Genomic DNA, 12320 nt, shown 5'->3' with positions numbered 1-12320 from the left:
GTACGAGACAAACTAGACTCAGGCCTGCTGATTGTAAAAGTGTGGGAGTGTCTCGTGACTCTTTGACTTGGAATATCTACACTACTGAAACATGTAGGAGGAAAGTTAGATTGTCTTCTCATCTAGACATGTGTGCTGGTGAAAGAAGACCCATTCTAAAAAATAAAAAAGAATACTAATAATAATACTAATAATACTAATACTACTACTACTACTACTACTACTACTAATAATAATAATAATAATAATAAGTTAATGTTGGCACTTCTTTAAAAACACGACTGGCTGAGGAGATATTTTTAATAAGACCCAGTGGAGGTGAACTGCAATTCTGCTTGTTTAAGTCAGCTTAAATTTAGTCTATCACTTATAGACTATTTTTTGAGCATTTCCACTTTATGATTCCTACAAACAGTTCAGCAGCACTACAAACTTTACATTTCACTGCTACATTTAGACTTTGTTGAGTTGAGTGTTGTGTGTTGGCTTCTGAAAAAGAAAGCAAATGATGCGCTTAGGCTGTTTGTTACCCTGCTGATAGTGAGAATAAGGATCAAGTGTCACAGGAGAGGACTGCACATACCAAATGGCCAGACAGTGGTTGGACATGGCCCCTCTGGCAGTAATGTAGTAAAAGACACTGGCTATGACGTATCAAAACTCTATGGCAGGGATAGATTAGCTTTAGCACCAAGAAAGATGGTGATTTTTGCAGAACTGGAACAAGGCCCACTGATTGCTTTAAAACGTGGAGCCGTATTGTCCATCAGTGTGCTTTCTGCTACGTGGATAAAACATCACGGTACATCATCATGACCTTGTCATGTGCGCAGAGGTAGCAAATGGGAGGACTGTGTTTTGTAAAATCAGGATTATGGCTGTGAAAGAGAAAATTGCATTACTGTGGTGAAAACTGATGGAAACCATGCTTTTTGATTACCATTATCATGCATTTAGGGTCTGCTTGCATCCAGAAGGCACCTCACTGAACATCACTGAGTTGTGTTACTTCAAGCCTTTTGATGTTCAAAGGAAATGTGGCACAACAGATTCATCTCTGCTCATATGTATGTACAGTATGTCTCATAAGCCAACTTAAGGTTTGTTTTAAGTTTTTCTATATGAAATGCTGATATTTCAGGGCTGGTAAGGCATCATTTGTGGTTTTTGGTAATTTTTAAAACATATTTATTGGTTTATTTGAAAACTTTTCAGTGAAAACAAAAGTTTTGGTAATTTAACATTACTTAAGAATGAAGAGTTTAAAATGAACACCACAGACATTTTTACAAACAGTGTTACATTTCAGTAACATTATGCAGTGTGAAGGGGTGTTGGAATTTTGTGCCATCAGAGGTTTGTTTCACTGCAGAAGAATACATAATCTACACAATAGTGAATAACATCACCACTGCTAAGAGTTACATCATGAACCCCCAACCCCAATTGTTGTACTTTAGTGTACACACTGAGTGTTGTACTTTGATGACCTTTTCTTTTGTATCATTACTGAAGTAAAAGTTCTGCTTCTTCCACCGTCACATGTAACAACCACTAAAGCCCAATCAGCATTTCCTCACTTTGAAAAATTACAGTAATTCACTTTGAAACTTGTTAGAAAATCTCTGGGATCTTGCACTTAAGGGGGTAAGTACATCTTAAATCAATCACTTCTGGAAAAAGGGGAAGGAAAACAGCAAACCTTTTCTGTTACAATGACTCATACTAAGAACATTTTTATATATTTAATGTTCTGTAAAAAGAAAAATGGCAACAAAATTATCTTCCGACCAACTCCAAGTGTCCCAACCTAAGGGCAACGTTACATTCTTGTAGTCATCTTCGAGCCTCATGTTGTCTGTGGCACAACTTTACCAGTTTGCCTGTGATGTAAAGAAACAGAAACAAGCACTGATACTGTAGTCTTGTCTGTTCTCTGATGATTCACTGGAGAAAACTTTAAGACGTGCCTTTTGTGTAAAATTTCAGGGGTCATGTGGGAAAGGTGGCTGGTCAAAAAGCTCTATAATAATCTGATAATCTGATCCTAATCTTCTAACAACAGTAAAGTCATATTTTAACACTTGTGAATGTAGCTTGTGGTTGTGAAATGGAGAAAGGCTAGTGATCACATGTTCTGAATAAGTTTGGAATATCACATCATCTCTGTTTCCTGTGACTGGAGGTGAATTAAAAAGTACTTCCAAGTCCATGTAACTTTGAAAGGCTTCATTTAAATATGATATAATTTATTATTATACAAAAAAGACAATCAGCTGTTTTTGAGGGGATGAGCTGAGAGGGACTGAGAGATGTGTGATGGTCCAATCCTCCATGAATGTTCCAAATCCAAATAAATACACAGCAACAGGTTGTGTTTTCATGGTTGTGTTGTGTGTGTGTGGGCTCGTTGCTACACCGGTAGCCTTATTTATGACAGGCAAGTGGGAGGCTTTGTACCCTCTAATACCTCTGTCTTCACTGATGAGAGACAAGATTAAAAGCTTTCATCTCATTCATGTTCTTATCAAACAAGTATAAGAACATGACTTATTCAGAGTTCATTAACATGACAACAATCTTCCTCATAAAGCACATATCCTCTGTGCACTGGTGGGCATTGCATTTCCACATCACAGTGCGCTAATGTGGATTGAACTCTTGGCTGCTTCTCTTGTTTTTACATCGAAAAAAACAAAAAGGCAAAGATTAGCCCGAGGCAATATGGGATTATGAGGCTTATATTAATATACACACATTCATAACTGTCGGGGCTTTTCTCTCCTCCTCCTCCTCCTCCACCTTAATCCCCCCCACACATGGAGAGAGAGAGAGAGAGAGAGAGAGAGAGAGAGAGAGAGAGAGAGAGACAGAGAGAGAGAGAGAAGGGGCGAGACACCACAGAGGAAAAGGAGGGGAATGAAAAAACAGGAAGAAGAGAAAACTGATGAAGAGGGAAAAGAAAGAAGAGGAGGGGAATAAGCAAGAGGAAAATGCACAAGATGGAAAATCACAGGAGAGAAGAACAGGACTTTGACACAAAAAGGTGGAGATCAGCGCAAGGAAACAAGAAGGAAGGAGTAGGATATAAGGAAACAAGGGAGTACAAGATTTGAAAAAAAAAAAACAAGGCAGAAAAGGAAACAGAAGAGATGAAGAAACAAGTCACAATAAAAGCAGGAGGGTAAAAGAAGAAGAAGAAGAGAGAGTAAGGAAGTGAAATGAGAGGAAACAGAAGAAGACAAGTAAAAAGAAGACAAAGGAAAAAAAAAAGGAAACAACAAAGGTGGAAAGGAAAAGAAAATGAGGGTAAATTGAAAGAAATGAGGAAAAGAGATCAGAAGAAAGAAAAGCAGAGGAAACAAAGAGGCGAGTGGCAAGGTGGAGTAAGGAGGGCAAAGAAGGAGATAAGAAGAGCAAAATGGTAATAAGGAAACAATAGGAGGAATTATTGGGGGGGGGGGGCAAATTAATACTGCAGCATGAAAGAAGAGAGAAAAGGAATGAAGAGAGAAGAAAAAGCTATGTGATGGAAGAAGCAATAAAGGCAAAATGAAATGAAGAAAGAGAGGGCTGGAGAAAAAGTAGAGAGGATGCTGCATCTGCAATGATTTGGCAGAAGCAGAGAAAGAGGAGGAGGGGTGCATTAGAGACAGAGGGGCGGAGTGAAAGAGTTTTCTGTTTTTAGAGAGGAACCCTTGGAAACAGCAGAACAGGAACTTTGTGAACTCCAAAATAAAAATGTTAACAGAGAGACAGACAGGGCATGACTCAGCTTGAAAAAAAGGGGAGAAAAAAACAAAAGTCACAGTCAAAGAGGTTTTCTGTTCCTACCATTGATGTAGTGAGATGGTCTCTGATGGCTTGAATCTAATATGTCTCACACAACTGGATAAAAGGTTGCAGTAAGGGTGCAGGACTGACTTAAGAATGCATCCAAATGCCGTTTCTTGTAACCCAGGAGATTAGAGCATGCCATGGGAATTACAGGTACTGAACGGTAGTTTGAATCATCTCTAACATGAACAGTTTGTTCATGTTAAAGGAGAGTCCTCTTCACACACAAAGGTTAATTATGGAGTTCCACAGGGTTCTGTGCTAGGACCAATTCTGTTTACTTTATACATGCTGCTCTTGGACAGTATCATTAGAAGCCATACCTCAAACACTGTGGTCAATATGTTGGGGTTTTCTCTGGGTTATTGTAGGGTCTTTTAATTTACTGAATTTAAATTTAAATTAAATTACACAAATACACATATTAATAATAACCAATGCGACTTAAAACTAAGTATAACAAAAGGTGCACAGAAAAGACAAAAACAGGGAAAAAAAATGCATCTTTATTGCTGGTAATAGGCATGTGACCTCAGCATAGACACTCCCACAGTCTGGCTGTTATTTGGTTACCAGTTTCTACTCTGACAATGTACAGTGATGCACCGAGAAGGCCACATGCAAGATAACATTTATCTTTACTGTTGTTGCATAATTCATATCACAGGAGAAATAAAGGCACCACTTAATGCTGGTAAAAGAAGAAAGCAGGAAGTTGGGTTTTACAGCAAATGAAACGGAAGCGATTGGAGAAACATTCAGACACACAGATCCTGGCTGTCTCTGGCTCAGAAATCCATGCATTCAAATGGAAAAGTATAGGAGATATTCGCCTGATGAACGAATTCAGCAGATACGTAGATGCAAATGATCTTCCTTTTTCTTCTTCCCTCCTATGTGACTGTTTTGGGATCAAAGAAAGTCTGTACAGAGAGGAGAAACAGGAGTGTATATAATTATCAGCAGTGTTGTTACTACGTTATTCTTTTATTTATTTATTTTTTTTGCTGTAAAGAGCTCAGAGCCAAATGTGTCATGGGGCTTTGGGAAAATTCCAGGCAAGAAGCCCCATGTGAGCCACCTGGGTTTTGTGTTTGACTGATGATCCTAATTAGATCCTAACGGCAGTCCACAGCGTGCCCAGTCTCCTGGGTGTGACCAGCACTGAATCAAGCACAGACACAGGAGCTCAGATTCTGTGCTACATGAGGCGGCACGGTGGCACAGTGGTAAGTATTATTACTTCTCAGTAAGAAAAATTCTGGGTTTGAACCTCTTGATAGGCTCGGGCCTTTCTGTGGGGTGTGGATGTTTTTTAGTATCTATTCTTTTAAAGATTTTATTTCCCTGTATAAAACATAAACAAACAGCTTGTGTGAATGAACTTTGGTTTTTAAAGTGTCGCTTTAACTGTGACTGACTCACCAGATCGAGTTTAAACCTGTAAACTGTAGGTCTCTGCTGGCCTCTGTTGACCACCTCAAGTACTGCAACACACCACAGTTCAGTTCAGAGGAGCTCTCTTCAAGAAATGTCTTCATAAATTTACTAACTACAGTCCAAGACAGGTGCCCCAGCTCTTTTATTTATTACACTGAGAGAAACTCGTGTCTACCATAGTTGGATGATTGCTTTGTAATCTCTTCATGGTATATGTGGACTGTGGTAATGAGCAGAATCATCCCACACTAAAATCTACTTCCTTACACAGCTCTGTCTTTGCAGACCTCCTGGACACACCTGGCTCACTCCTGGACTGAGATTCAAAAAAATCCTTTCACAGTCATTGACCTCATCCGACCATACAGCCGTTTATTCTAAATACTTCAAGTGGTCTCTTTCACACTCTCAACTAATGCCAATTTAGAGTAACCAGTAAGCCTTATGGGCATGTTTTTGGGTTGTGGGGGAAAACCAGCACATCCAGAGAAAACCCATGCAGGCGCAAGGAGAACATGTAAACTCTCCATAGAAAGGTACCAGCAAGTTTCACCTCTGACAAGGATCTTCCTGTGTCAGGGGTGTTTCTTCTTGTTTTAGTGCTCTCATTGGTCTTGATCATTTGACTGCTCAGAAAATCCATGACAGCCACCTTGGTCTTCAAACAGCTCTTCAAAGCTTTGAGGTGTGTTGGGGCTCTTTGGCTTTCTGCTCACAGCTTGAACCCAGAGGGCTGGAGCAGGTCTCTGATGAACATAGTGCTGCTGGGTTACTGCAGGTGTTCCAACTCCCATCAGCAGTCCAGTCTCACCACCTCAGCAGTTTGGAGTTGGTTCCTGTCTTGGTTTACAGATACTTCTTTCTTGTAGGCAAACTCGACCTGTAAAAAATGGAGTCTTACTATTTCTGCATGTGTTCATCTGGTAAACATGCTTCCTTTAAGTCTTCCTGATCTTGGTTTGGATACAAATGATCCAGTTTGGTTAAAGTGTTTTAAAGCGCAACCTCTTAGAAACCTTTAATCTAGTCATGACTAGATGCTGTGAATGTCTACTAAAACTTTGAGTTCTCTTTCAGATTTGTTTAATGTTTCAAATGCCTGAACTCTCTTAGGTAAATATTCTTTCAATTTCTTTTAAAGTAGCCTTCAGAAATAGTTCAATCTTCTTGAAGGGCATTCAAACATCTTTTTTGGATGTTGGCTGCCTTTTGTTCTGTTCTCTGTCAGGATGATCCCACACTGCTTTAAAGATGATGTCCGAGCTGTGGGGAGACCCACCTTGAGTGTTCATTGTGTATCTATGTGGGTTTTCTTTCTATCCAGGTATGATTTATTGCATTAGGAGTGTGTTTGGGATCATTGTCATGCTAAAAACCGAAGCCCATTAGAAACTTTCCTGATGGTACTGCATCACTTTTTTATGTTCATAATTTCATCAGATTTGGTAAGATCGCCAACACCACTGACTAAAATGTAGACATAAACCACGATAGAGCCTCCACAGTTTGTAGACATTCACTACTGTACATCTCTCCCCTGTATATACTGTGATGATGACTTGACTTAAAAATGTCAAATTTGAACTCATCACAACATAATAATGTTGCCACTGATTTTCATTGCAGTTTCTTCTGTCATTTGGCATACCTCAGCTCTTTCTCCCTGCGACAGTCACCCTTCAATTCCGCTGAGGATTCGATAAATGGTAGATGATCAACTGAAGGGCCAGAAGAATCTCTCAGGTCCCGTGTCCGGTCTTTTGGATGTTTTCCTGTTTCTTAAGTACATGACTTTCAGGTACCACTCATCTGCTGTAGATAATTTTTAAGGACACAGATGCCAAGCTTTCAGCAAAAAGCTCTTTAGAATCATTGTGTTGGTGCAAAAATACTATTTTATGGTACTTTTGTTTTGTTTTTTTTTAAATCCAGCTAAAGAAATGTGAACACATGATATAGTTTTGCAACAGGCTGCAAAGTGTCTACATACACAACGTAAAATTGGATCTCGGTTCTCACTCACACACATTCACACACACCCTGTGAACCCAGTGAAATAAAGCAATTCAGCATCTGGGCTTTATCACAAAACAGGTTTAATTTAATATCTCTTTATTTTTTAAAATAATTAAACATTTGTATTTCTCCAACCCTTTTTTATCTTTTTTTTCAGCTTTTAAATCATATTACATCTGGGCCATTCTAAAGCACACATTAATTCTGCAAGGGAGGAGGGGGTGAGGTTCACTGTCAAAGACTCCCAACAGGGCAAAAGTGGTCTGCTCAGTGCCTTCCCTCTACACTCGCCTCCCTCCCCCCTCTGACCCTCTCCTGCCTACCTGCCCTCACCCCTCCCTGCATTCCTTCCCTCCCACCCTCCCCTCCCCAACTAAAAAAAACAACAAAAAAAAAACAAAGAGAAAAATTATATATATAATATATATATATAATTACATATATATTATATATATATATATATATATATAATTATATATATATTCAAATGGTCAAAAGAAACTTCATCAAAATATTCAAAATGAGATAAAAACCAAGAGAAGCGGGAGGAGTGAGACAGAAAGAAAAAAGAAACAGACTAAAAGAAGGGGAAACACTATCATAAATACCAGGAAGTTGTTCCATAATACCTCTTTATATACTGGATACTCCTCTCCACAGTTTCCTAAGCAAAAAACATAGGCTAAATTACTACAAGATACAAGATTATCAGTGTACTGCATTCAATAACAATTTACAGGGTTGTCTTTTTTTGTCACTGTTGCTGTAATACTGTGAAGTCAACGCGGCGCCCCCCCAGTGGGCTTAGAGGGATGAGGCGAGAGGGGCAGGAGGTGATGCGAGGCGCTCGTCTTTTCACACAAGGAGTACTTTTCTTTTTTGGCGCTCCTTTGAGGACCCGTTATCTTGTGTGTGTGTGTCTGTCGTTAGCTGTGAGTCCCCCGTTATGGCCAGACAGTACCAGTGCCAGACTGATACCAGCGATACCTGGTATGGCAGGAGGGACGGGGTCAAAAACAGAGAAGGAACGTAATCAGCTAATGGAAGGTAGTCTTTTTTTTGGAGAGGGGGAAATGAATAGGAGTGTGTTTACATGCAGATGGTTCTGGATTCAAATTGTTTCTGGTTTGTATGTGTTAATCTCTTTCTGTTATAACATTGGGCAACCAGCCACATTGCCAGGGAGGTTAATAAAATGAGATGCTGAATAACTATAAAAGACTAAAAAGAGACACTCGTCTCACGGGACAGGTGAAACAAAAGCACCGGGAGAAAGTTTGCACAAAGCCCCCCTCACCATTTCAGTTATTGCTGTGTGGAACATTTATGACTGCACACGTTTAAAGTTTGTTTTTAGCCTTTTTGTTGTTGTTGTTGTTGTTTTTAACGTCATCTGTATTGGCACTACCACCAGAGGGCGCCAAAGTAAAGGGGGAAAAAAACCCCTACACTTACTGCTCAATTTTCAGCATTTCAAATCCCATGTTTGACAGTTTTAGTCAGGATTTATGTAGTTATGTACTCTCCTGATTTGCATGGACACGCATGTAAACACATTTAAAGAGTCAGTGGTGTGTTTGTGTGTGCACTGTGAAAGGCCCTGTTGTCAGATTAATGTGTGTTTTTTGTTCGATTCATTGCCTGTTTTAAACAGGAAGCAGAATTTGCAGACAGGTTGGTGAGGCCAGGGAGATTAGGGGTGTCCTTTGGATGGAATGGGGCGACTGTGATTGGTTCACTTGGGGCCTGGTAAGACCGAGAGGGAACAGAAAGATGGAGGCAACAAGAGGAAAAGCAAAGAGGAGAACCAAGAAAATAAAAATGACATATGGGACTATACTGAAGAAGACTGGGATGAAGAGTTAAAATCAATCTAACCTCTCTTTTTTTGTGTTTTTTTTTTATATTTTCCAAGAGTTCATTCCATGTCCTACAGTCCAAAAAGTTTTTTTTCTTGTTTAAATCCCCCTCCCACACAAGTGATTTTCTCATTTTCTATTTTTTTCTTCCTTTTTTTATTATTATTATTACTGTTTTGTTTTTCCATTTGCAATAATATCAGTTTAAGGGAGAAAAAAGAAAAAAAAAACAATTATTTACAGTGCTGTTGAAATAATGAAAACAGACGTAATGAATCTACTGTAAAGTAAGTCGCACAAACACAGGAGGAAAAAAAAACATAAGAAAAAAAAGAAAGAAAGAAAATTAAGAAACCAGCGAGCGCTCTGTGCCGATCCAGAGACGACAGCCTGTATCAGGAGCTCTGGGCAGACATGGCTAATGTCGAGGGCAGGAGAGTTGGGATCAGGGCAGAGGAGGAGCGGGGAGTCGGATGGGGAGAGGAGGAGGAGAGGAGCAGTAGGACAGGGGAGGGACAGAGGGGAGCGCGGCGCTGTCTTTGTTAAGTTGGGATGATTCCGTCGCTCCTAAGGCCCCGCTTCAGCTCCAGGTCCTCCAGCTTCTTCCACAGCTCCTCCCGTTCCTTCTCCTTCTTCTTCTCACTGGAACACAAAAAACACATAAGCATTAAGCACAAAATAAGCGTTAGCTCTAAGTGAAAAAAATAAAGAAATGTTTTTATTGAATCAGTCACTCTAAATGGAAGTCTGGTGCTCTAACTCAAAGTATTTATCAGTGTGGCTTTTCTTTAACCAACATCTAATATTGATCCTGAGACTGACACAGTGGGGTGATAGTAGCACTGTGTGTGTTCCTGTAATGTGTTAAGCAGCTCCCTGGAGGCATCACAAACTATCACATTATTCATGAGTCCCCATCACTCCTGCTGCTGCTGATGATGTGAGCAGCTTCTTACCGCTGGCGGTCCGACTTGTAAGTGGCTGTGAGTTCATCAAATAAGGTACTGTTCATCTCCATGAAGGCCTTCAGTACGTTGTATACCAGCGCCACGATTGCCCTGAGAGGGGAAAAGCACAGACAGAGTAAGACAACTTACAGCGACACATTTTTATTGCTTCTTCAGACTTCTGTGGTAGCAGACACAGAGCTTCCAGCCTTCATTTTTGGATAAATTATGGAGACATCCAGCAATGTGTGCCCAACTATTTTGCAAACTAACAAACATTTTTGTCAATTTGAGATCAAAATCAAGCCCATTTGTAGATTTTTCCAAACATTCCACATTTATTCTTAAAAACAGGAACATGCTGTTCCTATTAGCACTGGAGTATAACCCTCTTTAAGATCCATATGTGCCCCATGCACCCCACAACAGTCACAGCCAGCTGGCATGTTTCGATGACTGGTTGTGTCTACAAACGTGTACGCACATCATATCTGAATAATATCAACACTTGGCAATAAATTCGGAATAAAACAACCAAAAAACAGGTACACGATAATGAAATATTTTTCAGTAATTTATATTTTCACCTCTGGCCAGCTAAAGTCTAATTTGCTGAAAATCAGAAATAAATAAACGTGTATGCATGTTTTCCTGTGTTAGAGCCCTGACTTTGGCTTAGGAGAGGAATCCTGAGGTGACTAGTAACTTAAACAATCATATGCAGTTTAAACAATCTACTTGTGATCTTCAAATTAACACTAATTCTCAATTGATATCAGTTTTTTTAAGCTATGTTTAGCTGTTCGGAATTCAGATTTTTCTCAAGAATGTGGAACATTGTAATGGAATTCTGCTGGGGTACAGAGGGTTGTATGTGTGACTCTATTCAGGTCTTGAAGTATACATTTCCTAATGAACATCAGTAGAAAGTGAAAACATTAAGCCTCATCTATTACACAGAAGTCATGCTACTCACGGGTTCCAGTGCTCTTTGGAGATCCTGTAGAGGCTGGCAAACATGATGGGCAGGATGACGCTGGAGTTCTCCTCAATCAAACTCATGATGTACTCGTTGTTCCAGTAGTAAAGAGCTCGCTCTGCAACCTGGGACGAGACGGACGCACACTAACTGAGCCATGTCTTCATGCCACCAATAACCACTCACTTGTCACCCTTTAATAACCAATAACTGTTTAAGCACAAATATTCCCCATGATACAAATTAGGCCACCCCCACCCCACAGGAAACGTAGGCATTGTCAGGAAAGGAACAATGAGTCATCACTGACCTGGAAATGTGGGCTGGAGACACATCTGGAGATCTGTTTGAAAAGCGGCTCCTGGATCTTGACGAACTGTGTGGGTTCGATGACGTCCAGAATCTCCTCCAGCTCCCCTAGAAACATCACCTGCAGTGACGTGGAAGAGGGACAATATCAACACACACAAGATGATGTTTAAAACACACAGTTTTGTTGTTGTTGTTGTTTTGTTTTGGGGGTTTTTTGCATTTAGCAACAAATGAGCCTCACCTCTTTTTGACTGCAGGTTTTTGGCCAGAACTTCAGTAAGCCTCTGATGACCTGAGAGAGAAGATGCCAGAGTTCATACAGTTGGCTCCTTTTTTTCCCCTTTTTTTTTTCTTAAATATAAGTATTTGAGTTGAAATAATAATAACACTAATGTCATTCTTTACATTTCTGACTCTGTCGTTGATGTGAAACACTTTCATGACAAACTGGGAGGGGGAATGAAAAATGAAATAATACAGATGCTGTAATTACACACTGAGTAATAAGCAATGTTTGCATACAGTCCCTGTGATTTGACCACTAAATCTTAACTCAGCGTCCATTTAATAAGTTTTTCTGAAGCATCTGTCAGCTGTCATGGGAGCCACTGATCTGCTCGGGGGGGGCACACAAAGGTGACTGATAGGAGGAGTTGTGCATAGATACTTACTGGTTCTGTTAATGTTGGGTCTTTCTCTAGGAATTGTACAATGCAATACGCCAACTGTGAGGAGAGGAATCCGGAGGTTAAAACTAACATCACATTAAGCATCGAGCAAGGCTTACAACAGCAGCTCAGACGTACAAACATAGCAGTGAAAGAGCTTTCAAATGATTTTACTTTTTAAACCACTGTGTTTCTGATGATTTTCACGGCTGCTGTCAACTATAATATTATTACACATTTAGATTCCTTCCGTGTATAAAAA

At 39.9% G+C, this 12320-nt stretch overlaps 1 protein-coding gene across 4 annotated transcripts in view; it reads right to left on the bottom strand.

Annotated features, from left to right (window-relative positions):
• Positions 1–7764: 7764 nt before the first annotated feature.
• ppp2r5eb (protein phosphatase 2, regulatory subunit B', epsilon isoform b) overlaps positions 7765–12320 on the bottom strand; it is a 54500-nt gene continuing 49944 nt past the window's right edge. For 3 of the 4 annotated variants that reach the window (XM_063497181.1, XM_063497182.1, XM_063497180.1), the window contains exons 9-14: positions 12062–12115; positions 11632–11682; positions 11389–11508; positions 11076–11203; positions 10109–10210; positions 7765–9794 (exon numbers count right to left, since the gene is read on the bottom strand). In XM_063497181.1, coding sequence (XP_063353251.1) covers positions 9695–9794; positions 10109–10210; positions 11076–11203; positions 11389–11508; positions 11632–11682; positions 12062–12115 — 555 coding nt within the window. In that variant the 3' untranslated portion in view covers positions 7765–9694. Of the gene's footprint in view, positions 9795–10104; positions 10211–11075; positions 11204–11388; positions 11509–11631; positions 11683–12061; positions 12116–12320 lie in introns of those variants that run through there. The other variant, XM_063497184.1, reaches the window with a different exon arrangement.

This window comes from Pelmatolapia mariae, linkage group LG16_19 (genome assembly GCF_036321145.2).
Source record: "Pelmatolapia mariae isolate MD_Pm_ZW linkage group LG16_19, Pm_UMD_F_2, whole genome shotgun sequence".
In the NCBI taxonomy this organism is placed as follows: Eukaryota; Metazoa; Chordata; class Actinopteri; order Cichliformes; family Cichlidae; genus Pelmatolapia; species Pelmatolapia mariae.
The sequence above is the reverse complement of the archived record's forward strand: the minus strand, read 5'-3'. Positions and strand labels throughout refer to the sequence as shown.